The following is a 26634-nucleotide window of genomic DNA, read 5'->3' as shown; positions in this document are numbered from 1 at the left end:
GTCCAGCAACAGACTATGTGAAAGGAATAATCTCTTCGGGACTGTTGTATGCAGGAGAAAGTTCACATACGAAATTACACAGCAGCCTGCTGTGATAAACGGTTTGAATTAATCATTGGGCGCAAGAGGCTGTGTCCTTGACCAAATGGGCCAAAGTTGCGATTCGTTGGTGAATTTCGGCGATGAAGGTAAAAAGAAAAACAGAGAAAACACGGCACGCAAATGGTCGTGAGCATCATGTTTTGGCTGATTGTTTGGCAAAGGTAATGGGCGGATATGAGACATGTTTCCGGTGCGCTGCATGCGTAATCTATTCCAAAATACGTCCTAGAGTTTTCTTTTGGTTTTTTAAATTCCGTCCTTTTGGCGCGCACCCACATGAGATTTCGAATGCACAAAAAATGGGGTGACGACCCCCTCGTTCACAATTTCCATAGGACAGAAAGAACTCAAAGAAGCGAACAGAAAAGTGGATAAATAATTTGCACATGAAACGATCTATGACGGTCTTATCTAACTGGATGACGACGATCATAATAATAATGGAGGTTCAGCGGTTATTCACAGACACAGATCGAGGTTAACGACAGCTTTCTATTTGCTATTCGGGGTGTGTAGAGCGTGTATATAGCGAACGAGGAGAAAGTGGTCCTGCACACGCCACGTCCCGCGACTTATGACTCTTCCGCGCTATTTGTTGTTCGACTTTTGAGTCGGTTGCGTAAGAAATGTCACCACGGAAAAGGTTAACAGAACTCTTTTTCTCTCAACCCGATAGAAAGGTGACCCTTTCTTCTCTTTTGTTAAAATTGACAACAAGAAAAGGGGGGCGTTGTTTTCGAAATGTTTTGTAATTGTTTATTTTTCAAATTTCGTCGTACAAAAATATGAAGATTGATGAAAATATAAAAATTGATGATTGAACCCATTTTCCGGGTTTCGTGTCGTGGAACGTCATAAATATTTCTCCGATTCGTTTACATAAATAGACAGAGGAAGGACGACGTAATAGAGGTCAACTGGGATTAGCCATAATAAGGTCTATCATAAAAATCAGAAAACCAAATTATTAGTCGGTATTGAATTCAATTGAATTAAACAGCAAATACTGACCCGTAGCCATAGCCATATCCCCCATAACCACCATGATGAGGATAGCCGCCATAATGTGGATATCCACCCCCATATCCCCCATAATGAGGATATCCACCATACCTGTGTAGATTTAAAAAAGAAAATAAGAGTTAAATTACAAGTAGATTTCTTAAACGTACGCATAAGGGTTGCCGTATGGACTTGGATAGCCATGTCCATATCCGTTTCCATATCCGTGTCCATATCCACCGCCGTATCCCAGTCCGGTTCCGAGTCCAGCACCGAGCAGACCTCCGAGCAGACCACCGAATGTCCGTCCTGTAGCCTCGCCACCTTCGGATTTGCCGGCCACTTGTTCGTCGCAGGAGACGGCCGCCAACATCAACTGTGAACGCGCCAAATTCAAATTTTTAAAATGTCAATGCAATCAATCAGTTTCGTAATGGAAGTTTTTGAAAATTTACCGCCAAACTAGCCAGAAAAACGAATAGATTCCTCATGGTTGATTCCATTTTTAAAAACTCCGCTCCTTCGGCGCAGTCTCGTTGGAAGTGGTTGCCGTTGCCGGAGTTGTATGAATGCAGGCGACCGACACTCTTGTCGCGGTTTTATACCACACAGCACAGCAGTAGGGCTACATAGGAGTTGGTGTGTCATTACCTTGTTACATCCAGGTGCGTGCTGACCTTGACAAGGTATGATATTGTCTAAAGATGCTGACGAGTCTGTATTCTATAGCGACGTTCGAATGGGAAATGCCTTTGATTTCCCTCAGCCGTGAAGGAAGACAACATCCACCTTCACCTTGAACTCAATTCCTATACACACAACTTTTCTTACAAGACGAAAGAAGAAGATTGGTTTAATTCGATATGCTTTAGAAGCGACGGAAGTTAAAGTACAGCTGCCATCACAAACGGATTAACAATGCGGCACGAAGAACGACACGTTTAATTAAATCAAAAAAGGTTTCGCTTTAATAATCGACACGATTTCTATTACAGAAGAAATAAACTTTTGACTCATCACGCGATGAAATCATCTCGCAAAGGGAAAGCGTTGCGCATTCGTGAAACTCACCGTCGCCAATTTTTGATTTCGGTTATTCGCATGAAATAAATGAAACCCACGCCCACCCATTTTTGTTTGATCATCACCACCCTTCGACAAGTCCGTGTTTGGGCAGTTTGATTCTATTGTGAAGAAGAAGGAGGCTTTTTCTTGGGATATAGCGATATGCCCAATCAAGGGCTGATGATGTAACGCTTCTTTGTTCAATTCTACACGTGATGTAGGAGGAGGAGGGGGGACCGTGGCCTACTTCTCTACCCACAGGTTACGACGGAATAGATAGTTTTAACTTGGGAAAACCCCAGGATGTATAATGTGGAATAACCAAATAATCACAGGTTATAGATACATGTATCTTTCGTGGTTATTCAGAAGCGGAGATAATAGATTGCGTGAGGTTTTCAAGTCACCCATCCATCGGATGTTCTTCCGGTCTGCAAGTATCTGAAGGCTATCCACTCAGAAAACTAGCCATAGCCAATATTGACTTAAAGATTGATGTCTCTTTTGGGTAAATGTTTTTCCGTAACTTACAACTTGCTCTGATTTCTCTCTCTCACAATCCCTTTCATTCTTATTCACAGTCACCCCTCACACCAGTTGCCCATTGAATTGGGTTTGAAAACACCGTCCAAGAAAAAAACGATCGTGAATTAGATCACAGAAAGCCAACATATAGTGATGGTGGCTGCTGGCTGCCTATCCCGCATTGCAGGTTTTCTTTTCTTCAATCGAAAAAGAGCGAAACGCATAACGAGATGGATTGAGAGCACTGATGCCAGTGTAAAGTATAGACTCTTTTTTTTTTCTTTTACAACAGGTGAGAGACAAATAAGACACACGAGTATATGCACAAAAGTGGGTCAAATGGGATAGGACTAATTTTGAATGAGGCAGAGAGTGAAAATGATTGGTTATTTTGTAAGAGACTCTGTTATTGGACGCGTTACATATCAGGTTGGACCTTATAGGATCAATTCGGCATCTCTGAAATCATTTCCTTTACATTTCAAATGACAGCGAACGCAGATGACCGCAGTGAAAAACATTTCACTTTGAAATAAATACATTTGTTAAAATCCCCCAATGGGATTCATTTTAATAGCCGAAGCCGCCGAAACCCGGATAACCGAACCCACCATATCCACCGTATCCACCTAGTCCTCCTAGTCCACCGTATCCACCTAGTCCACCAAGTCCATAGCCGTAGCCGCCCAAACTGGGGTACCTAAATTTCGCAAGAAACATTTTCCAATTAACATTCAATTGCGCAACAAAAGTGAAACTCAGTCAGCCAAACAAAAATTACCCAAAGCCACCGTACAGGGGTGGGTATGTAGCCAATGGCAGACCGTAACCATAGCTAGGGATGCCAAATCCGTAACCTATTCCGGGATACCTACAATTTTATCATCCGCTGGATTAATTTCGAGTTCAGCAGTATAAAATGCATCCGCAATTGTCAGATAATTACCCAAGACCAGCACCGTAGCCGAGACCTCCGCCGAGACCTCCGCCAAAGAGCCCACCGAATCCGTGTTTCTTGTGGTGAGTTCTGGTGGTGGCCACGCCCGGCGCAGATTTCGTATCGGCGGCAGGAGCTGCTGCAGCTTTTTCAGGAGCGGGATCAGCCGGCAATGGGACCGAGTGAATCGACGAGATCAAACCGGCCGACACCACCAAAATCTGGAGCCAAAAAAAAAACGAAACAAAAAATTTGAATTCAAAAATTGTCATCCGGATTGTCCATCACACAAGCAACTCACCAGGTACCAAACACACAAGTTGGGCATTTCGCAAGCGTTTCTCTGTGAACTGTGAAGCTCCTAAGACACAACTGATCAGGCCGAACTAACCATTTGCTTCTTTTATGTGCCACCTACTACCTCCCATTGCAGCTCCGAGAGAGTTTAGATCTTGCCAATAGTCTTCGTCAGCCTCAGCTTTCACTTTCTTCTCTTTTTTTCTTTGTATGTGTGTCTTAAACTGCAACTAAGAAAGGTGGGACCGGCCATCATTTGGCAACTGCACATATCAATATCCCAATTTTTGTGTGTGTGTAGTGTGTAGTGTTACAAAAATAAAACGCCATTCTCTTGAAAAGGAAATCGGTACTGCAGCTACTGCTCTACGTCTGACAGATACCAAATGAAGCCAAGGGGGGTTAAAAGGACGAGGTCACTATCGGGTTATCCAGACTCTCGGCTGTGTTGCGAAAATGTCACTCGCAGAACCTTGAACTGATTACCTAATTAATGGACGAAATCCAATTCTCTCCTTCAACCTGTTGGGATAAAACAGGTCCGGTTGACTGCAAAATGAAATGGAGAGTTTAAGCGGGAACTTTCAAAATGTTTAACGATGACCAGCCGTAAAAGAGATGAAAAAACACAAAGAATAAACGCCCGGAGCGTAGAAAAAAGGAGAAAGGGAAAGTTTTCTCTTCTTTTTTGGGGAATTCTAAATTGTATGACACATATCCTGGTTTCTCTCTCCTGTTGAAAAGAAAGTCAGAGGGCAACGGCTTATACCTGAGATGATGAAAAAAGCCGAAACAAAAATGTATCAATCAAACTAATTTCATTTTTAAGAGCTTCAATAGAAAAATTCCAACAAGAAAATGATTGTAAAATTGCATTGAGATTAAGGGAGGAGGGGATTTTTTTGTGTGTAGAAGATTAGATCATCTACATAACAATTTTTCAAGTGGTGAAAGGTAGTCAACAAAAAAGTGGAAATTTTTTTCCCTGTCTAACGGGGCGAAAGGGCATGTCTCCCTCCGTCCACTGGCAGAGTGACACCTGTGATGAAACTTGCTTTGTCAGAAGCAAGAAAGGCAATAGCTTCGGCTACTTCTTGGGCGAACCCTGGGCGACCCAACGGATGCGTCTCTTGGCACCGGCGGATAAACTGTGAATTATTTAAATTTATTATTGATAGAATCGGAAATTTACGTAAATGTTTTAAGCACTGGCGTACCTTCCTGTAGATGTCGGTTGTCATTCCACCACGTTTCTGAAGCTCAGTTATTATCACACCAGGACTGAAGGAATTAAAAATATTGTTACATTCGGTTAGTTACTTAAGTTGTAATAAAAGTCGACTTCTTACTTGACTGCATTGACTCGAACAAGTTTGCTGGCAAGTTCTGAAAGAATTGAAAAAAGAACGTTAGATTAGATTATGTGAAACGAGATATTCGTAATTATGACTTACCCATAGCGACACACTGAGTAAATTGGTTGACGGCAGCTTTCGACATGTTATACGCCAGAACATTGGTAAACTGGAAATATGGAAAAAGTTGTTAACAATTTTCAGTAGCTGTTTTTCATTTTTCAGTGGGGCTACGCATACAAGCTCTTTGAAAATTCCCTCGTCTTTGAGGTTTGTTGGCTTACAGCCAACACCATCTGTAGATGAAAATATTAAACTCACCGGACGAATACCGTTGACGCTGGAAACGTTGACAATATTGCCTCGAGAACTGATTAAATGCGGGACGGCTAGCATAGTTAATTGGTACATTGAACTGTAAACAAAAAAATCAAATAATATATGATCAAGAGTTAGTCTTTACGTATTGTTTAGATGAATACATACCGGACATTAGTCTTCATCATTCGATCGAGTTGGTCCAATGATGTGTTTTCAATAGTGCCCTGTTCGAGGATACCAGCGTTGTTAATCAGAACGTCAATTCGGCCGTAGAAAGTTAAAGTTGAGTGAAAAATTCGTCTCACATCCTCTTCATCAGTCAGATCTCCTGTGTAATTATAAAATTCAAAATGTGAAATACACAAATGATATCTAATATATGTGAGGTTTGCTTTACATACCCAAAACTGTTTTGGGACGATTCCAAGTTTCTTCGTAGCACTTTTCAGCCACCTGATTTAGGTTTGCTTCATTTCTACCAGTGATTACCAGATGGGCACCTTGAAGAGCTAGCAGAGCTGTAGTGGCAGCACCAATTCCTGAACTGGCCCCTGATAAATTAACACAATAAAGTATTAAATGATGAGAAATTTAATACAATATCTGAAAATATATACCTGTTACGAGTACAACCTTGTTGAGAAACATAGAAGGCATTGTGGTGGTAGTTGGAGTACAATTTTTGGAATTGCTTCAGAAATTATACAATCATATCACGGTCCGATATACAGTGGAAACCTGTTGCTGTCACATCAAAGGGTTTGGGTTAGTTACTCTGCCAGTTTGGTACACTCATGCATTACTATCTCACTATAGTGTAAACATTTGACTGAAATCTCAATAAGATAATATAGCAATGGTACACGAAGAGGCGTTTCAGTCGTTCACCTCACAGAATTGTCAAGGTTGTCTGCCAGTACAGGAATAACACAGCATTGGCTCATCTCATGTAATTAAAGCTTAGCACTATGTGTACAAAGAAATATTACCTTTTAGGCTTTTAATCCAACAACATTTGACCAACGCATAGGTCACAAAGTCTGAACCTCAACTGACCTGGAAACTGCCCGCAAAGCTTTTCGATTTCGAATCTCCCAATCAGCCAGTGCCCAGTGCAAGTGCACCGAACCGAAGAGGGATCCATCTTCCATGCTTGTTGCCGATCACGTGATCGGGGGGTGGAAACGGAGACGATTGGCTGTCACTAGGCAAACCAACGGTGGCGCGCAGTTGAAAAATCAGTGCGCACAGCTAAATGTGCTGATGTCAGGGGATATTCTTAGGCGATTGCACCAAACAGCCAACCCATTTCGGGTGTGGCTATTTATTGAAGGCCAAATTATACAACGTAGCATTTCCTTCGTATTAACATACAATAACAATTCTCAGACGAAATCAAATCATTCTTAATCTAGCTCTAGAAAGTTCTAAACAAATCTGATTATCACAATAAAATTGGAGAACGCACTATTTTGTAACAACAACAAATGTAACATTTTATTGACGGTACGGTTAACATGATTTATACAAACAATTTAGGAATATCTTCGAGTGAAGCAATTTACGTATAATAACCGTGGAGGAGAATGAGACATGATGATTAGACTTTGAAATTTGACAAAACGGACGAAAAGGCGTTGGCGGAGATGCCTGACAAGTTGGTGGGGATCAATCCACTCACTTGATTGTGAATAGGAGCTGAAACACTGGCAGCCGTGTTGCGGTTAGGATCGGCTCCGGAGAAATTGACCTGATCGGGGAAAGCGTTGTCGTAGCCGTAAGCCGGACGAGTGTTGCTTCCGGTCGAATAAGCTCCAGGCGACGCAACAGGTATGGCAGGGAAAGCTCCCACCGATCCAATTGGAGTGGCCGGATAAGTTGCGGGAATTAAATTCGGAATGGACGGGAAATTGGCGCCGGGAACACCAATCTGCTGTCCTTGATTGGATAAATTATAACCTTGACGGGCATCGACCGTTTCGGGCGTTTCAGCTGGCCGGGCAACAACTGCGGACAATGAGAACAAAAGAACAACCTGGAGAGAAATTAAAGTTAATATCAAAATTAAATAAGCGGCAATTTAAGTTGAATTTCAAACTTACCAAAATGTTTTGCAGGGACATGACGTTCACTTGTTTATTGTTGACTTGAGATGAAGTGGACTGATGCCGAAACCAAAGTCTAACTCGCAGTTTTATATCCGGCAGGGTCCTCCGTGTACGCAAATGAATACGCCTCGAGCGATTCACGCCAAAACCCTCCAAACTGGTTTTACCTGGTTTCTCTGCGTTACGGAGATGCACGATTCTCTTTGTTTTTCCTGGTAATTTACGGATGAACAAGTTGTGGTGTGAATTTATTTTTTTGTTTTTCCTTGGGTCTTTCCAGACTCGTTTTCTTGGAATAACCATGTTCATTGACATACGCCGGAAGGGAGTTCATTCATTGGTGTGTACCTGCAACTACGCGGTGCCAATTTCAATTAATTAAATTCAATTTCTCTTCAATTTGTTTTTAGAATGTTTGAATATTGCGCGTAAAATTATCGGCAACATGAACAAACATTGAAATTTAAAATAACATGATATTTAATGCAATTCCGACTGTGAAAATGTAAATTTTTTCGCGTTGCTCAACCACGAGCGTTTGGGTGAGTTGTTATAAGACACTTCTCAACTCGGGAATGATTCAACTCTCACGAAAATGTTTAATTTCATTGATTTGGGTTGCGAGCCTGCACCAATCCTGATAACCAGGCCATCTCATTCTACCCCCAAATTGTATTGGATATTTGAATGTGAGAATATGGAAGCCGAGCTGGTGGACCTATCGAATAGATTGGCAAGGGGTGACAATGATGTCGTGGCGATTTATGCATCAGTTGGCCGACTGGTGAGTGGACTCAATCGTCTAAGTGACTCCCCATGGACTTCTGACGACCCCAACAACACGAAAATCGTTTCGGATTTGATTCAATCCACCAAACACTTGGTCAATCAGATCAAACAAATCATCACCGAAAGGAATCGATGGAAGCCGATCACCATTCCCTTGGAAGAACATCACCTTGTCCCGAAGGCCGTGACGTACCGAATGCAACAACGAATGTCCAGCTACTTGAAAGAGAAATTATTTCAGTTGAGGGAAATGGCCATTACTCAATGTTCTAACCTAAAGGCCCGCTACTGGTCATCCCGTCCACCATCCGATTACAAACAACTGATTTAATTTCGCCAACTCTCTTTTTTTGCCCGATTGAAATTCTCAAACGTGATTTCTAAAAAATAAACTTCACGATAAATTCATCATCCAACCGACTTTTCTCTTTTTATTATCTTCACAATGTTTGCGCAATTTTTATTTAATTATTCCCTTGAAATTAGACGTGAGTCGTAAAAAGAAAATGTTATTCACAAATATCCGGCGGCAATGACGAATGAAGTCTGTAAAACAAGATGGAGTCGAGTTTAATAATCTCCAAGGGCATCAACTTTTAAGCGCAGTCACTGAATTAACTTTTTAAAAATAATAATCCAACTTTGGCGAATGGGTTACCTTTGCAGAGACAACTTTTACCTTTATTGACTTTATTGCATAATTGCTGGAGACTCGACGACCTCGGTATATGTGGCCCCTCCACTACTGACACAGTGACACGGACGAACTTTTGGATTTTTACGATTCAATTCAATTTCTCTTTAATTTTAACATCATATAATTTATAGACGTGTGTGTCTGTGCTACTACGGTACTACTATATAAAGCTCCGGGTTTACCCAGTGATTTCAAACAAGTTCATCATTTCACTTGAAACAACATGTCTACTTCTCTCCCTGTGGTAAGTCTGCCTTTAAAAATTATTCAAACTCAATTGAATTAATTATGTCTTAATATCAACAAGATTTTGGCTGTCGTTGTGGCTGTGGCCAGCATGAGCTCAGTCCTGGCTAAAGATTCGTCTGATGCGGAGGAGAAAGCTCGTTATTATCCCGGAGGAGCTTACAACCAGCAACACCAACCGGATTATTACGGAGGAGCCGGAAACTATGGCGGAGGAGTTTACCCGGGGGCTAGTAATAATCAATACGGCGGAATTTACGGTCCTACTCCGGTAATTGCCCAACAACAGCCGCCAAACTATTACGGAGGATCCAACAGCTTCGGCTCTCAACACCACCAGCACCACCACCACCAGCAACCGACCAATCCTTACGGCTCGTCACCTTATCCGGCCTCTTCCGGCAACTACTACAGCCCGCCTTATCTCAACAACAACAACAACTACGGAGCTAATACCGCCGGCTATGGGAATTCACCTTACTAGAAACGATTAAATTATTCCGTATGCTAATTCGATTTCAAAAAAGAACCAACACACAAATTCCTGTACACAATCCAGCCAGTATTATTTTTCGACTATTTTTCTCGATCCATGATGTAAAAGCGCATTCCCGCTGAAATTAGAAACGCAATAAATTAATATCTAAATTGAATTGTTTTAAAGGGCCAGAAATGATTTCAACTTCCGCGTAGTTGTTGAGTTTTACAGCCCAAAAACGTGTTGATAGTATCTTCACGTTTACGCATCCGTCAAGTCACGTCACGCCTTTTAAGGTAAGAAAAAGCCCATCGGAGGAAAGGGGGAAGGGGAATATTAAACGGAGGTGAGGTTCGACTTTGAGTCTCAGTTCAAGTTCACGCGTTCGTCTGGCTGTAGCCATGCCTCGTTCAACTTTTCTGGTTGTTTTCACGGTAGTACGTTCACAATTTTCTTTTAAAAACAATTAAATTTAACCACACAGAAGGACAAATTGACTTTCCGTTTTGTTGTTGTTGGAATTCGAATTCCATTTAGTTGATGGTTGCGGTTGTTGTCGCTTTTCCGCAACCCAACAGCGACGATTCGCCGGCGGCTGTGGTGGTTGAGACTCCGGCGGCCGATACTCCCGACGCTTCCGCACCTCCGGTTGAAGGCGAATCTGTCGACTTGCGTTTTCGACCATCTTATGGTATTCAATCGATACAAGAGTAACGATTTTTTTAATTTTCTTAAACATATTACGCTTGTTATCTTTTAAAGGGTACGGCGGTCAACAGTACGGCGGTCAACAGTACGGCGGTCAACAGTACGGCAGTAATTATTACAGCAGTGAGCGATACGAAAGCCATCACTCAAGTCAACAGTACGGACACCAAAATTATGGACACCAAAATTATGGACATCAAAATTATGGACATCAGAATTATGGGCACCAAAATTATGGGCACAACGCTTACGGCAATTACGGACATGGGGGATACGATCGCCCCTACGGACACGGTGGTAATTTCATTTTGATGCGGAAATTGTCTTTTCAATGTAATAACGATTAACACGTTTAAAAAACAAAAATGATAGGATACCCTGGGGGATATGGCTATTACGGACGGCCTCAAGGTATTTTGGGCGCGGTAGGAAATGTGTTGGACGGATTGTTGGGCTTGCGTGAAGGAGAAAAGAAACCGGCAGTGGATGGCGACGCTTCGGCTGCTCCGGTTGTTGCGGCGGCGGCGCCGGAAGCTGTCGATCCTGTTTTTCCTGAAGCCGATTCGGTTCCACAAATTCCCGTCGAGGTTGGTGGTAATCTTCCCGAACCCGCGTTACAATCAGAAGGCGTTCCCTCGGCTGGTGAAGAAGTGATTTTCCAATAATCAAATGGCCCCACGCATTGTTATATTAAGTTTTCTCTGTATCGTTGGCATATTTAATATTACTGCTTCAAACAACACTTGAACATTTTTCTGTATGTTTGTTGAATTGATCGTGGAACGAGGAGGCAAGTCCTGAATGGTCAAACCATTTTCTACTTGCACTTTTGCTTCGTTTAGAGTCAAAATGTTTTTTAATTTGGTTGTTTACCCACAGACAAACAACAAAACAAGCCTGATCTGCAGTCGTTAGCTACAAATGACTTATTTCTAAATGAAACCTAATAAATGAGTCAACAAAAACGGCAAGAGCTCAAACAGTTGCAGTCAATCGCCTAGCTAGCTCAGGAATAATCGAACCATGTCACGACTTATAACCAACGCCACCCAATAGTTAAAAACCAAGAATTACCTTTAAGCCTGGGAAATCCAGCCAGGCCATCCACTGTAAGTGTTCCATCCGCAGTAAAGTTGAATACGCCACTCCTCGTGAATGCACCCACACTCCCATGGATGTGCACGAGGGCAGAGGGGAAGAAGAGAAACGTAACTCAACCGACATCGATAGTTTCTCCAAGGCAATGGGATGCTGTTTATCTAAATAAAAAATAAGAAATGGGTTACGAAAAATACTGACAGAAATTATATAACACGTAAGAAAAAATTGAAAATGAGACAGTGGGTAAACCATAATTTTGAATAAAGAGAAGAATTAAAGGTTTACATGTAATACTTGTGCAAGTCATGCATCATTCAGATATCAAGCAGGTCAGAGGAATAAAAGTAACGAAAATCATCCTGCTAATAACTTGAGACTGCTGCTGATGATGATACCAGCACAAGCACAAGCAAAACTGGCCTATCTTGAGGTTACAATGGCTGGCTCAAGCCTCACATCAGTACCAAGGAGATAGTTACAGTTCAAACAAACTTATTCAATTATTTCATTTGTATCCTTTGCTGTATTTACCTGCCAAACAGCATGGCCATGGAGTGGACAGTGGAGAGCATGGAAAGCGACGACACCAAGGTTGATACGGCGACAACAGTTTTATAATTATATTTGTTGTGCCATTTTTCGTGCAGCCACGTTCGTTTCCAAAATAAAAATGTTTAATTTTCTTTGTTATCTTGAATTTGCGTCTGAAAGTTGTAAACAAAGAGAAAGCAGACGACACTAATCTTCCAGCGTTGCTTGATATCAATGAGAGTAAATGAGTATTATCCGGATAAATCCGCATTCCGGAATATGAAAAGCAATACGAAACGGAATAGCCTTTAATTTAATAAAACACAGAAATATAGTATAATAAAAATAAATATAAAAATAAAAATAAAAATAATAAATGAAGAACCTTCAGTTATCCATTTGATATTATCGTCGGCAAGATCTCAAACAAACAACCAACAGGTGATCAGCGAAAATGTCTAGCCAAAACAGAAAACAGTTCCATGTGAAAAAGATTTGAAAAAAAAGAACTGGATGCGGAAGCCAGAGATGAATAGGCTGTGCGAGAAATGCAAGAACGGAAAAACCCCAGCAACGAGAAAAGGTTGCAACTATAATAACAAGGAGAACTAAATAGTTCAACTGATTGCAATCTCGTCACGTATAGCTATGGGCGGCTCGTTTGAAAACCCATAAGGAAATCCCCATCGTTATTAGATTCTTTTTCTTCCTCCCATGTCGAGATGGGTTTTTCCAGCGATTCCCAATGCGTGTGTTTCTCGTCCCCACTGCGACCCAAAACAACAACAACAACATTCCACGTTGCCTCCGGGGCCCTAGTACCTGGTACCTGCGCTATGCAGACTCGAGTCGATGGCAACCGTTTCCCGTATAAAAGTCGCCGTCTATTCCTCGAGTTTCTTCACACTGCTCCCTCAACTCCTTCAGAGCTCAAGCTGAAAAACCAAATCCTTTTGAAGATGTCTAAAATTTTAATGGTAAGTTCTTTCAAAATTACCAAACGTAGTCCTAATGCAATAATTAATTATTGACGTATTATTATTATTATATAGTTGATGCTGTTGGTGGCCGTTGCTGTGGCCTTGCCTTACCCTCAAGATGCCGCCGCTCCCGCCGATGTTGCTCCCGTCGATCCTGCTGCCGCCGCACCTGTTCCCGGTGCGGATGGTGAAAAAGTTGACGAGCGATTCTTCTTGCGTCCCCGTCCCCATGGCCACCATCACCATCATCATGGCCATAGCGCCGGATATGGTGGATATGGTGGATACGGTGGATATGGTGGATACGGCAACAACTACAACAGTAAGAATTCGAATCATTTGAATCGATTTGAAACATTTTTATTGGTTACAATCCAATTCTAAATGTGTTGTTTCTGTTCAAATTTTAGATTATGGAGGATATGGTGGATATGGCGGTTACGGTGGACTCGGATGGAGAGAGGGACAGAAACCAGGTGATGCCGCCGCTCCAGTCGATCCTGCCGCCGCTCCAGTTGATCCTGCCGCCGCTGCTGTCGGACCAGTGACTTTCGAATAAGAACATCCCCAAATGGAAATGACCTGATAATATGTTTTGATTCCAATCCACTCTCACGATTCATGTCTTCCAATTTGCGCCACACTCGTTTTTTTAAAATCATCCTGTTGTTGTTGTTGTCCATATAGTTAAACTGCTGCGAATGATTTGTTAAAATTGACATCTGTTGATCAGTGTGGGTGGTAACTACAAAAATAAATCAATTTGAACCATCGCTATTTTGAGTAAATTGCCTTATTTATTATATTATTATAAGTGATTGGCTTAATAATCATCAAATATAACAAAACCTGAATTTTCCGAATTTCTTACGTGCAACAATTTGAGCATCAACTCATAATTCTAACTCGATAAGAATATCGCTGCTTTAAATTTCCTGATGTGCAAGGTTTATTTGATGAACTAGGAATAAAAATGAATACCCTCGAGGCTTTTTAAAATGATTTAATAAGATCCTAATAGCGCTTATTCCCAAGCAAAACAACCACAACTATTCCTGATTAAAGTAAAAGACGTCGGTGTTGTGTCCGTGTGTGTTATCCACATCATTATGGGATATACCTCGTATAGTAGCAACATCATCAGACAGTCGGAAGAATTTCCAGTAATAGCGTCGTTAGTCGTTACTGCGCACGTACGAATTCTGGTGAAAGTCAATGAACTCAAATTATATAGCTTGAATGGGCAGTCAAATAAATTTTATTAGACATATCATATGGCGTCCACCTCTAGATGACATTCAGGTTGTTTTTGTTTTTCTCCACCAAAATAAAGTAAAAGCTGTTAACTATAAAAATACCCCCGGAACGACTATTACGATTCCCACGTACGTACTTGCGTACATACTTTCAATTTATTTCATTACATTAATATCGATTGGTTTCAATTGGGTTTTCCCCAGGTTTTTCCCCTAAAAGTTTACCGAACCAATTAGCCGTGAAGTTCAACGGAGCCATTTTTTCCAGCCAAGCTGCCAAGGCAAGAAAAGTAGCCCCACTGTCTCAGTAATTAATTTAGCACCTTTTGAGCGGTTGCACCGCGGTACGTATAAAAGAGCGGCATCGATTCCAACCAACTTCAAACCGAAATCCTCTTCTGCACTTGGAACATCCAGGATATTACTACTTCCCAAAATGTCTCACAGTCCTATCGTGTTGATGGTAAGTTATTCTATTTTAAATTTGATTGTACAAACAAGTTCTATCTCTAAATGTCGTGTTATTACGTAATAAAATCAGTCGATGGTGTTGGTCTTTGTGACGGTGTCCGCCCTGGCCTTACCTTATCCGCAAGAAGATGCGCCAGCAGCTGATGCTGGTGATGAGCTCGCCGCTATTGACGAGACTGTCCCATTAGTACTGCTGGATGAAGGCGATGAAACCATTGACGGCCGCCACCATTACATCAGCAACAACCGTCGGCCGGCTGCTTATTACAATCGTCCTTCCTACAATCGCCCGGCTATGAACTACAACTATCGCCCGTCTGCCGGTGCCTACAACAGTCGACCCCACAACTACGGAAGTGCTGGCCATCACACTTCCGGCGGCTACGGAGGTTATGCAGGCCAACAATCGAATAACTACCACGGAAATAGCTATTACGGCTACCAACATTCGAACCACGGAACGTTCGGCGGATTGGGATGGCGGGAGGCTCAGAAATCTTCCGGTGATGATGTCGCTGCTGCTGCTCCACCAGTCGAGGAGGAGGAGCTTCTAGTCCAAGGTGTTGAAGAAACACCAGCCGCCCCTGGCGTCGTCGTCTTCCAGCAATAAGAATGACAGCCATGAACTGAAATGACTACGATCACAGCAATTTGAAATTCCCGCGTTTTTTAATTCTCTCATTATTTTGGCCACTTATTGATTTCCAACTGGGTTATTAATCAATGTTTCTGTTACGTTTTATTCGTTTGTTTTTGTTACCTATTATTACACATTGTTTGCTCCTTTCGAAAATTGAATCTTTTTCATTCGGTTCAAATCCAGTGTCCAAAAAATGGACGTCGCAGTTTGTTTTCTATAAAATTTTATGGATGCAGCTGCGATGAGACATAAACAACTGCACTATACATTATTGACGTCACCAGCACCACTTGCTTTAAAATGTCCAAACTTTTCACCATGGGATGTATAGAAAAACTAGCTGCAGAAGCCGACAAATCGCTCGAATGGACATGAATTCAGACCAGAGCAGAAAAGATGTGGAAAAACAGATACGAGCTGCATCTGCCGGATTTGTCGAGTTGCCGTCCACCTTGTGCGACTGCCTTTGGTTGAGTTTGAATTTGCCGCCACGAGTGTGGACCTCTAAACTAGTTATACTAGCTGGCCAACGCATCAACTGGACAAGGTGTATGGTAGGTGTATACTTATTATCCAGTGACTCATTCGGCTTCTATAAATACGGACACAACTGCCACGGAATCGTCTGTCCGTCACCAACCTGTCGTCGCACTGGTAAGAACCTTGTACAGCAAATTAGTCTACTTAAGTTTAAGTCAATACAGAATTATATGATAGACGGTTTGACTTGATTTCTTTTTGCCATAATCAGCTGAACAAATTCACCAAATCGTTCAAATTAATTATAGCTGACTTTCATCATGATTCGTCGTAGGCCGGTAAGACGAGCAAATAATTATGTAATATCAATCGTGTTTAAAATTCACGTTCGTTCATTATTATTATAGTTGCGCAATGTGTGCCTTCTCTTGATAATGGTTTTGGCTTTGATGAATACCGCCTTCAACGCCGCTCCTGTTGAAGTTGCCCGTCAAATCGCCGTCCCGGTGCTTGACGACGGCAAGGACGTCGTTGAGAATGCCACCATTGCGCCAGACCAGCATTGGTGGAATGTTTTCTGGGGCTTTTAAAAATGAACTTTGTTCTTCTTCTTCTTTTCCTTGTCACTTTATAGCCTTAATTTCTTTCTTTTCTGACACCTGCAATCCTTTTTCTATCACTTTCTAACATTTTCGTCTTCATTTTTTAATTATGGGAAATCATTTGGGTGTGCCTTATTAACATTGAATTTCAACCGTCTATTTTATTACGACAAACACAAACTGTCATATTGCACCTGAATAGTTTTTATCGTTATCTCACCCCATTTTCGCGTGAAATGTAAAAAAAAGCATTTAATTATGTACTGTATCCTTTTCTTTGGTATACTTCCCTAACGGCATTTCAATTTGATCCATTAACACTTTTAATAAATCTAGAAAGAAGAAAGTCAATCAATCAAAAAGGTGAACACAAACAACAAATTGAATAATGACTATAGATGAGCTTATATGAAATATAAATCTGTATAATCACTTATTCAAGCGATAGATAATTCAACTCAACAAGTTTCAAATTTCGCGATTTTTAGCCGTTGCGCTCAAAAATGTTAATTGAAATAAGATTAGGTTGCGACTCTTTTTTAAAAATATTTTCTTTTCCTTTGAAAGGTGACATTTGTTCTTCCCTTTTCCAAGAAAAGTAAAACTCCCCGGTAAATGTATCAAGTCCAAATTTTATATGCCTATATCTCGTAGGGCTAAGACCTGAGGGTCGATCGAGTTGCCTCGTAACTGCCAAACGAGACGGACGTGTTCAAATTGGAGTTCTCATCATCCAGTTCCAATTTCGATGAATCGAATTTCATTGCGCTTTCTGCCCCGTCAGTAAAGTGGCGTTCATTTTCGGACGGATAACGTCAGGTAAAAATTAACAGTCAATTCATTTCCATTGCCACTGAGAAAAGTCCATTAGATTTGATCTGCTGTTGTGTCGTTAGTATTTTGCTGACGTCAGCTGTTCGACGTTTCAAAGGGGGGCGTTTTGTTTGATCTGACATTCTCAAGGTGAGTTTACTATACCCCTCACCTGTTAGTACCTGTACAGGATTTTGTTTTTCTTACCTATTCCCGTTTGGTCTAGCCGGTAGGACCCCCTTCTCCTCAATTGTGGGGAAGCCATTACTCCGGTACTCCCCACTGAATTTTGTAAATTGCATTTTCTTTGAATCCATTTAAACGGCCGATTCAGGTTTATCGCTTTCCCCCTCGTCAGTCTTATCTCAAACAAAAATAGGGAGGGCATAATAAAGATTTCGATTGAAAGATAAGAAGAGCATATACTCGGGTGGAAGTCTATTTATTTTAACCCCCGTGATGTGTTCTCCGCTGGCTATATCCGTGGCCTCAATTCACTCAAATTGTCCCGTATACATTTGAAAATGCAGGGGGAACGATATTCGTCAGTGCCTAAATAATGTGGAGCTGCTGCTGACTATAGAAACAGCTGTCCCGCAGTGCGTCGTGTGTCACCCCAGTTTTTTTACGAATATCGGGAAACTAAACTGCTGGTATTTTTATCACGCTCGCCAGATACGTTTAGCTTTAATCCACCACACATTCGGTAAGGCACTAGATGATAGGAGCTCGATTTTGAAATAGATGTGGCCATATTTTTCAAAAACATGTTTTTCATTTTATTTGACGATTTAGTGGTAGGTGGTAGAGTGTTGGCACAACTTTGAAACATTTAAACATGAGTCATCCTATCCTGGTAAGATGCTAAACATTTGACCGCATTTCACTATGCAAATGTATTTAAAATAACGTCTGTTCTATTTTTCTTGTAAGATTTTATGTTTCTGTGTCGTGATGTCGGTTGAGGCCAGCACTCGTTCTGGGCATCTGCAAGCCAATAAGCCCAGGGTGATGGAACAAGGATCTGACCTGTCTGATTTCTACGCCCTGTTCGGCTCGGATAGAGCATCCGCCAAAGAGCCGTGCACCAGAGGAAGCGATTGTGGCCATCAGCCGCCAAACCGGTTCCCGACTCCCGCGGACACGGGCGATTTTGATTTCCTTTTTCGCACATTCAACCATCATGCCAAATCGCACAAACAGCAACAAGATTACAATTAAACAGGTGCCGCCGTGGTCGAGGATGGAAATGAATTTCCGCTATGCGCCAGCAAACATATCACGGCTCGACATTTTTACATCAAATCAGTATTCATTAGAATTGAGTTGATCAGCACATTCGACCCTGTTACATGCACAAACATATTTTAAAATAACTAGTTTACTAATTCTATTTTCTAGCCTGGGGTTTCAATCATTATTATATCATCCATTTGACGCGATCAATTGACGTTTTAAATTTTCCCGCCAAATGTAATTTGTATCTCGGAGAATATAGTAGTCTTCTTCCTCATCGCACTGTTGACATTCTACTCACTTGTTCGAAGACGCTTATTCTTTTCCATCGTTTGTTCCTCCGGGAGTCCCGGGAGATGTAATTATCAAGCAGTTATTCACCTTTCTTTTCCGCACGTTTGTCGTGAGTAGAAAACCGATGATGGAGTGGTGATGGGCAACCGCTTGCTTTCATTTCGTCCACCGACGTTAAAAATTCATCAGTTAGAAAATTAAAAAGTAGGGCGTCAGCAGACTTTGATGTCGGTGGGTTGGATGAATCTCTCCTCCGTGCTGCACGTCGTCTTCAGTTTTCCAAACTGACAGGTGAAAGTGTGCGGTTGAACTCGGTCCGTGTGCTGTGCAGCAGCGGGGCAAGTTTTACAGGTATAAAAGAGGATCGCACTTGCATCCCATTATTCATTTGCTCATCAGCTCTTGCCACTGAATTAAGGTAAGACAATAGTTCGTCAAACTTAATTAATTTCTCCTTTATTTTTTCTAATGGCCATTTTCGTTTCTTATTTTAGGTAATCGATAGTCATATAACCTGATAAATTAAATCATCACAACTCCTGCAAATAACCACAATGAAATTCACGGTAAAATCAATTATAATTGTAACTAAAATAGCAAAAACATTAATTTCATTGTAATTTTGTGTTATCGCAGATCGCTTATTGCCTTTTGGTTTTCGTTGTTGCCTCACAAGCCCAGCAGTGGCGGAACAACTACGATGCTGGATCGTATCCACCGGATGACATCCGAGCTCCCTCTGCGCCCGCCTACCCCGCCGAAGACTATCCCGCCCCGTTTCAACCCTACACACCACCGAAACATTACAAAGCGAAACCGGGAAATCCCGTCTTGTACCGAGAAATTCCCGTTCCTCTGCCCATTCCCGCTTACCCCGCTTCCGTCATTCTACCCTCTCCGCCCTACCCTTCCAAAACCCATCCCATCCCCTACGCTTAATTGGAACAGTTTGATTTATAGTCCTCACAAAGTGTATCTCTTTGCTGTTGATCAGTTTGACACGAAAATTCATTTACTTCATTTACTTTCCTTTCATTTCGATTTCGGAAGAGGTTATTTGACAAGTGCAACATTCGCGATTGTTTTTATCGAATTTTGTTTTTTGCGAAGCAGCTGTCTAATAAATCTGAAAGCAATTTTGTGAAATGATTACGTAATAAAAAACGTTCCTATACAGAGTGATGACAAATCAGACGTAACAATGATGTAACAATTTTTGTCTTCGTACTCGCCTCCCCTTTTGGGAAACTTCTTAATTATGCAAAGGAATTGAGAAATTTACATATGTGGAACAATCGACCAAAAGTACAATAAAAACACCGAAAGGGAAGCGGATTGCACCACAGTCTCAAATTTCCACAAAAATTTTTACTTGTTGGATCTTGTCCGTTCAGGGTGGTTTTGATGAAACTTGTTGGGACAACCCATTTAATATGAAAATAATCCCGATCTGTGTCCAGCGTATCTTGAACGCTGGCGATTAAATCGTTTTTTTTTTTTCGTTTTTTGCGGGTTTTTTGTTTTAGGGACGGGGTTTGATTTTGGCGGGTGATGGGAGGCGGCGGATTTTTAATAATGATATCTTAACTTAATCGGTATTTAAAATTAGAATATTTGTGTCGTCTGCTTTCATTATTCATTTTGTTTCACAGTTTCGAAAAAGCAATAAGAGAGGAAGTTTCAAATACTTTTTATTATTGAAAACTGAACGGATGGATCACTAATCTGGAAACGTGTAACAACTGTAACATGGCTGCAAGGAAGAATAGCAGAACTATAAACAAAATGTCGTCGTCGTATGAACTTCAATCACTTTGATGTCGTGTATTCCCCATGCTCTCCACTCCATGCTGTTTCTCAGGTAAATAAAACTAAGAATGTGAATGGAATGATTTTGAGAGCTTATACAAGAGTTAAACCTGCTTCAAACATGTGAAAACAGTGAGTTAGCATTTATCATGTATGCTTGTTGTTGATGGATTGGCAGAGTTTGTTTGCCCTATGTAACCATTACCTTTGTGCAGATTTCAGGCCCGAGCCAGTCATTGTAGCCACATGCACAATATGTGCAAGTTTTGATACTGACCTGTCATCGCCAACAATTTCAGCATGATCGATTGGGTAATGATTTTTTTTACTTTTGTTATAACCTTGTGACCTGCCGTTAATAATTAAATGGTGCCTGAAACTTGCATTCAGGGTGTTACAAGTAAACTTGAAGTAATCCTGTTTATTAACAATAAGGGGGTTACCCACGGTCTTATTTCTTACTTTTTATTACTTGTTGTCTCTGCAATATTTTTTTCGTAACCAATTGTTTTTATTTTCTTTAGATAAAAAGCTCATAGACTCATTGGGAAAACTCTGTCCTCGTTTTGAAGGTGAAGTTACATTCACGTTGATCCCCTTTCCTATCCTACCTGGCGTCAACTTTACTGACGATGGATTACTTGTGGATGCCTGGCTGTGGATTTCACGAGCTTAAAGGTAGGACAATTGTCTCTATTCTTTTGGTGCAGATGGTTATAAAATTTAACGGAGTACGATTATTCCTGAGCGGTTGATTGCCAGTTTTCTCTAGCCGTTTCTGTTATCTCAATCAGGGTTAATTAATTAACTCATTTTTAGAGCGACTGCACATCAGGCTTGTTTTATACCTCCCAACTTTGTCTGCAGGCAAACAATGAAATTGAAATTTTTTTTTTATTTTAAACACTTCAAACAATTATCAAAGTCTATAAAATTGTATGCCCAACAGGGAACTGCCGCTACACCGGCACCTCCTCGTTAATGTTGTACGGTATTTCTCACAGAAACTTATAAATCGGTCTTTTTTTTATCTTTATCAGTCGGTTTGAATGTTTGTATTCTCTCGGGAATTAGGAAAGTCCAATCCATTGCTACAGACCACTTAACAATTTGATATACAGTAATTATAACATGGTTTTCCATATTTGCCGAATGTTGAGTAACTTTAAACTATTCTAAAAAAAATCAACAAAAATTCCAAGTTCAACTTTGGAACTCGTTTAAAAGTGAAAGCTGTATTTGATTATCTTCTCATTCTAGTCATTAAAAGTCGGTTTGGCGTCATGCCGTGGTTGTCTCTTTCTGCCATGTTTCCTCCGTAATTGATTAGAACATTTTTCAGCAAGCTATTAGTTGGTCTTTCAGCAATGGCGTAGTATAATGGTGTCCTTCCATCCTTGTCACGAGCATTTGCATTTCCGCCATTTTCAAGTAACTCTTTGATAATTTGGTTTCTTGTGTCGTCGTTTTCATTCAGTACGGCTACATGAACAGGTGAGCGTCCGCAATTATCCACAGCATTAGCATTCCCATTGGATTTAAGCAAAAGACTGGTCAATTTGGGAGCATAGTTTCCCTTATTCATGGCGGCCAAATGAAGTGGAGTGTACCCTATTATGCCGATTGCGTTGGCATTTCCACCATTGCTCAGGAGAATTTCCATCTGTTTAGGTCCCCATTTTTTGAGACTATAGGCCGCATAGTGGACGGGCGTTTGCTGGTTTTTATCGTCAGGAAGATTAGCATCTCCTCCATTTTGGAGTAGAAGTTTTAAAATGTCCAATCCGACACTAGATTCGATTTCTGTGACGGCGTCGTGAACGGGGGAACATCCTAACATGTCCTTGACGTTTGGATTCACTCCACTTTCAAGTGCCGTTTGAACCAGATGAATTTGATTGTGAATGCCATTGACTAGTCGATGAAGAAGCGTCTCGCCGCAATTGTTCAGCGGAATGTTTGTGCCTTTTTTGTATCCAACTAGTTGCCTCATTTCCGCACCGGAAGCTCCCTTATTTAGAATTGTGTAATGAACAGGAGTCAGTCCACCTTTGTCACGGGCAGCCAAATTGCCTCTGTAATCCTTTAAAAGTTTGAGCTTTTCCAGCGCGTACTCTCCTTCGTTGGCGGCTGCGTAATGGACTGGCGTTCGACCCAATTCGTCAACGGCATTTGGGTCTCCGCCGTTTTGAAGAAAGACCGTCATGATTGCAATTTGATTCTTTTCGCCAACGGTGTCTCTTGCGGCCAAGTGAAGTGGCGTCTGTTTCCTCTTGTCGCGAGCGTTGGGTTTGGCGCCATTTTCAAACAACTTTTTAGCGATGATCGGTCCGCCGTCGCCGTTGTTGAACATTGTAAAGTGAACCAGCGACATTCCAGTCACCCTGTTGACGACACTGACGCCTCGCTTCTTGAGGAGCAAATCCAGCAATTCCGGCGCAGACTCGCCGCTGTTCATCGTCGCGAAATGAATGGGTTCGAATTGGCCAGCACTGAGCTCATCGCATGCGCATCTCCTGTCGAGCAGCAACTTGAAAATCTCGGCCGCGTATTCCCCTTGATTGGATGCTGCCAATTGGATGGGCGTTGACTTGTCGTGGTTTGTTGAACGCCTGTTTGGATCTCCCCCATTTTCAAGAAGAATCTTCATCAATTTCGGCCCTGAACTCGACTCATTTTGCGCCGCGTAGTGAACTGGAGTCATTCCTAATTTGCTGACGGCGTTCTTGGAATCTAATCCATGATTCAACAGCACTTGCATTATATCGGCTGCAAAGTATCCTTCGTTAGAAGCCACCAGTATGTGAATGCGTGCTGGCAGGTTGGCTACGTCAAATCGTTGTAGGAATATTTCAACGAAATTCACAACGTTGGAAGAGTGGCTTTCAACAATTGCGGAGAGCAGCGAGATTCCTCTTTGACTTCCGATCTTTTCCAACAAGTCGGACCACACGCTTCCTGAAACGTTACACTTGGCAATGGTTCCAATAATTTCCTCGGTCGTTTTCTGAGAATCGGCGTAGTTTTCCGAGTACTTGATATTCCACAGCTCATCGACGACTTGCTCGTTGTCGTAATACAAACTGCTCCATTCCAACTCTGGAATAATCTACGTAATAGAATTAACATGTTCAGTAATAAGAGATGTGGCTAAGTTGAAACCTAATGTTTAACCTTATGTTTGGACTGGGCCGAGTTATGCTTTGCTTTAGAAGGGGACATGGGAACTCCTGTTTGAGGATCGACAGCAACTGACTCGTTAACAACGTCGAGCAAATGAGACCAGAAATACAGAACGAGAAGCTTCGGTGAACGTTGAATCAATTTGTACAAGCGACATCGAGACAGGCCATAGAAACGACCCCGAATCGAGCTAATTAAACTCATCTGAAATGCGTAGGAAAAAAACCGTTCAATATTATTCCGTGCCGAACATTTAACCCAAAAAAGACCTAACCTGATTGATTTGATTTCCTACTTCGGGATCGTATTCGGATGTGATGGCTTCTTTAATCGCTTCTTCGTATTTTTTTGCTGGGTAAAAGGGTTCAGCTTTAGCGTCAGATCCCGACTGGAAATTCGCAATGCGTTATTCGTTTATTATTTATTTTTAATTTTTAATTTTTTAAAATTCAAACGAATAAGAAATATTTACATTATCCGGGTTCAGAGTTTTGAAAAGTTGTAAGGTCTGCGCCATTTTTTCCATCTCTTACTTAGTAGCTGGCTTTACACCAGAAATTTCATGGTACCACTGTTGGAAATTCCGGTTGCTGAATATCTTTTTGACCTGTTTTGATCGATCCTCTTGCGAAAGGGATTGCAAACCGTTCCAGAGCTGATCGACGAAATGTTTCTTAGTTTTATCGTTCGTCAAAACAAAATAGGGATGGCGCAACACCAGAACCATGTCGGGGCGTTTTCCTGGATCTTTTTCGGTTAACTTGGGGATCAAATCGATCAGATCCCAGCTGAGTCCTTGGAGATTTGGTGGGACTAGACCATTGGCCATAGATAACTGCCGACGGAGTTTGTTGGAGCTGTACGGATGTTCTCCTTTTAAAACAATCCGTGCAATTGTAATTCCTAAAGCGTAAACGTCGCTAGCGAAAGAGGCTGGATAGGCACCATCAGGAGCATTCAGTAGTTCGGGTGCCATGTAAGTTGACGTGTCGGGACGCTCAGTTTCACTGAACTCGGTTTTGCCCGGTTTGAGTTCTTTAGCTAATCCGAAATCGACCATTTTGGCTACAACCAGTCGAGGTGAGTGGCGTTTGAGGAGAATGTTTTCCAGTTTCAAATCCTTGTGAATGATTCCCTTATCGTGAATGTAGGCCAGACCAAGAGCAACTTGTCCAACAAGGATCTTTTCATCCAGCGAGTCTTTCGGCATCCCTTCCAACTTTCCTTCGACGTAGTCTTTTACAGATCCTTCGCACAACTCCATCACAATATACCTGTCTCAATCAATAGAATAATTTGAGTATCTAATTAGAATATGTTTAATCGTTATTTTTCACTTTTCTGTGTCGTTTTCAACCACCACGTCAATATATTTGACGACAAACAGATGTTTGAGTTCACGAAGGGTCTCAATTTCTTGATCAAACTTCTTCTCCATATCAGGGCTTAAATCCCGGTTGCACTTTTTGAACGCCGCCGGATATCTATTTCCTTTTCTGTCGGTGTAATCACGTTTCATCACAATGCCATAAGTCCCTTTTCCCAGTACCTGTGGCATCTTTATGGGCTGCTGGGTCTACACAACGAAAATATGTTTTGTTATTATTAAGAAATGTCAAATCTATTAAGTACCAAATAGCTATTTAGTTTGACATGTTCTTACTTGCTGATTTTCATTGGACGAAACGGTTTTTGAAAATGTGGCAAGATGCCAAAAATATTCGGAGAATAACTGGGGTGTGGTTTTGAAAGCTTCTCGCGCTATTTTGGCCGTGTCGTTATACGTTTGAATCTACAACAAAAACATTCTGATATCAACACTCGTGATAACAAACCCTTGATAACACGATGACAACATCATACGATGATAAATGTCGTAACTTACAATTTCCTCTAATTTTATGAACTCATCATCGGGAAATTTTGTTTGATCCAAATTAGATTGCCATTTTTGTAGATTTTGTCTGTCTCTCCACACTTGACCCATTTCTTTTCCGATCACTTGATTGGTCAACCTCGATTGAGCATCTTCGTTGCATTGAGTGAATAAAGGGTGTAGCAATAGCGTGTTGATTTCAAGCCTGTTTGGACTGGCGTCGATCAGAAGATTGATTAAATTTAATGCCAAGGATCTGTGGTTGGCATCTTCAATTTCAGTCAGACTCTCAAGAGAGATGGATCCAGCAATGGGCTCGGCTTCCCTTTTCGTCGCAGCAGAGTAAAACAAACAACCCAGTTGGAAGAGATCGGCGTTGTTATCCTACCATTAATCAAGGTAAATTAAGCCAACGTGCGCTATCACACTGCTGAATGTGTTAATAAATTAATACCTTATTGCATCCGTAGGATCCTGCTAGTTTCACAACAACCAGCCTGGATTTCGGATCATTTTTCCAAAACAGGACATTTTTCAACTCTAAATCGCCATAATCGACTTTCTGGCAATGGAGATAATCAACGCCGCAAATGATTTGCCACATGACATCAGTTGCCTTGACGTGTGATGCAACACTCTCGTCGAGTGTTCCGCGGCAATAATCCAGTAATGATCCCTGACAAAGTTGCATCACGAGGTATCTAATCAAAACACACAATTGTAAATTAAACG

At 41.4% G+C, this 26634-nt stretch overlaps 9 protein-coding genes across 21 annotated transcripts; 4 read left to right on the top strand and 5 right to left on the bottom strand.

Moving 5' to 3' along the window:
• Positions 1-883: 883 nt before the first annotated feature.
• Positions 884-1754, bottom strand: LOC124313449 (keratin-associated protein 19-2-like). Of its 2 annotated transcripts, none has more exons than XM_046778386.1 (4): positions 1560-1754; positions 1275-1480; positions 1101-1215; positions 884-1041 (listed from the first exon to the last, which is right to left on the bottom strand). In XM_046778386.1, exons 1-4 carry the CDS (start codon positions 1605-1607, stop codon positions 955-957), a joined length of 456 nt encoding a protein of 151 aa, XP_046634342.1. In that variant the 5' UTR covers positions 1608-1754; the 3' UTR covers positions 884-954. The 2 variants fall into 2 exon arrangements, with proteins under 2 accessions (XP_046634342.1, XP_046634343.1); XM_046778387.1 differs by having other exon boundaries at positions 971-1041; positions 1114-1215; positions 1560-1736.
• Positions 1755-2929: 1175 nt separating this feature from the next.
• On the bottom strand, positions 2930-6752 carry LOC124313270 (3-oxoacyl-[acyl-carrier-protein] reductase FabG-like). 6 transcript variants are annotated; one of them, XM_046778104.1, is made up of 12 exons: positions 6604-6752; positions 6222-6344; positions 6006-6155; positions 5770-5932; positions 5605-5698; positions 5383-5452; positions 5278-5314; positions 4415-5209; positions 3933-4191; positions 3641-3852; positions 3476-3565; positions 2930-3394 (listed from the first exon to the last, which is right to left on the bottom strand). In XM_046778104.1, exons 2-8 carry the CDS (start codon positions 6259-6261, stop codon positions 4918-4920), a joined length of 846 nt encoding a protein of 281 aa, XP_046634060.1. In that variant the 5' UTR covers positions 6262-6344; positions 6604-6752; the 3' UTR covers positions 2930-3394; positions 3476-3565; positions 3641-3852; positions 3933-4191; positions 4415-4917. The 6 variants fall into 6 exon arrangements, with proteins under 6 accessions (XP_046634060.1, XP_046634063.1, XP_046634059.1 ...); XM_046778107.1 differs by having other exon boundaries at positions 3933-5076; positions 5146-5209; positions 6604-6744; XM_046778103.1 differs by having other exon boundaries at positions 3933-5209; positions 6222-6348; positions 6594-6752.
• LOC124313754 (keratin-associated protein 19-2-like) lies at positions 3265-3959 on the bottom strand. The gene is made up of 4 exons (XM_046778564.1): positions 3933-3959; positions 3641-3852; positions 3476-3565; positions 3265-3394 (listed from the first exon to the last, which is right to left on the bottom strand). The coding sequence occupies exons 1-4, from the start codon at positions 3957-3959 to the stop codon at positions 3265-3267; spliced, it is 459 nt and encodes a 152-aa protein (XP_046634520.1).
• A 322-nt stretch (positions 6753-7074) lies between the features above and the next one.
• LOC124313532 lies at positions 7075-11843 on the bottom strand. The gene is made up of 3 exons (XM_046778501.1): positions 11705-11843; positions 7707-7924; positions 7075-7639 (listed from the first exon to the last, which is right to left on the bottom strand). Exons 2-3 carry the CDS (start codon positions 7725-7727, stop codon positions 7205-7207), a joined length of 456 nt encoding a protein of 151 aa, XP_046634457.1. The 5' UTR covers positions 7728-7924; positions 11705-11843; the 3' UTR covers positions 7075-7204.
• On the top strand, positions 10232-11372 carry LOC124313327 (histidine-rich glycoprotein-like). Of its 6 annotated transcripts, XM_046778204.1 has the most exons (5): positions 10255-10359; positions 10460-10615; positions 10684-10801; positions 10832-10927; positions 11003-11372. In XM_046778204.1, exons 1-5 carry the CDS (start codon positions 10324-10326, stop codon positions 11293-11295), a joined length of 699 nt encoding a protein of 232 aa, XP_046634160.1. In that variant the 5' UTR covers positions 10255-10323; the 3' UTR covers positions 11296-11372. The 6 variants fall into 6 exon arrangements, with proteins under 6 accessions (XP_046634155.1, XP_046634160.1, XP_046634156.1 ...); XM_046778199.1 differs by having other exon boundaries at positions 10232-10356; positions 10684-10927; XM_046778200.1 differs by having other exon boundaries at positions 10460-10613; positions 10685-10927.
• A 1240-nt stretch (positions 11844-13083) lies between the features above and the next one.
• On the top strand, positions 13084-14015 carry LOC124313409 (probable calcium-binding protein CML49). Its single transcript, XM_046778328.1, has 3 exons — positions 13084-13239; positions 13315-13564; positions 13653-14015. The coding sequence occupies exons 1-3, from the start codon at positions 13099-13101 to the stop codon at positions 13799-13801; spliced, it is 540 nt and encodes a 179-aa protein (XP_046634284.1). The 5' UTR covers positions 13084-13098; the 3' UTR covers positions 13802-14015.
• An 869-nt stretch (positions 14016-14884) lies between these two features.
• On the top strand, positions 14885-15762 carry LOC124313391. Its single transcript, XM_046778303.1, has 2 exons — positions 14885-14961; positions 15040-15762. The coding sequence occupies exons 1-2, from the start codon at positions 14935-14937 to the stop codon at positions 15577-15579; spliced, it is 567 nt and encodes a 188-aa protein (XP_046634259.1). The 5' UTR covers positions 14885-14934; the 3' UTR covers positions 15580-15762.
• Positions 15763-19428: 3666 nt separating this feature from the next.
• Positions 19429-20211, top strand: LOC124313509 (nematocyst expressed protein 4-like). 2 transcript variants are annotated; one of them, XM_046778471.1, is made up of 3 exons: positions 19429-19460; positions 19544-19600; positions 19671-20211. In XM_046778471.1, exons 2-3 carry the CDS (start codon positions 19589-19591, stop codon positions 19971-19973), a joined length of 315 nt encoding a protein of 104 aa, XP_046634427.1. In that variant the 5' UTR covers positions 19429-19460; positions 19544-19588; the 3' UTR covers positions 19974-20211. The 2 variants fall into 2 exon arrangements, with proteins under 2 accessions (XP_046634427.1, XP_046634428.1); XM_046778472.1 differs by having other exon boundaries at positions 19438-19452; positions 19540-19600.
• A 1672-nt stretch (positions 20212-21883) lies between these two features.
• Positions 21884-24543, bottom strand: LOC124312903 (ankyrin-1-like). The gene is made up of 4 exons (XM_046777459.1): positions 24499-24543; positions 24301-24414; positions 24018-24230; positions 21884-23952 (listed from the first exon to the last, which is right to left on the bottom strand). Exons 1-4 carry the CDS (start codon positions 24541-24543, stop codon positions 22087-22089), a joined length of 2238 nt encoding a protein of 745 aa, XP_046633415.1. The 3' UTR covers positions 21884-22086.
• Between the last annotated feature and the right edge of the window lie 2091 nt (positions 24544-26634).

Source organism: Daphnia pulicaria, chromosome 9 (genome assembly GCF_021234035.1).
Source record: "Daphnia pulicaria isolate SC F1-1A chromosome 9, SC_F0-13Bv2, whole genome shotgun sequence".
Lineage (NCBI taxonomy): Eukaryota > Metazoa > Arthropoda > Branchiopoda > Diplostraca > Daphniidae > Daphnia > Daphnia pulicaria.
Note: the sequence above shows the minus strand (reverse complement) of the source record. Positions and strands in the feature narration are given on the sequence as shown.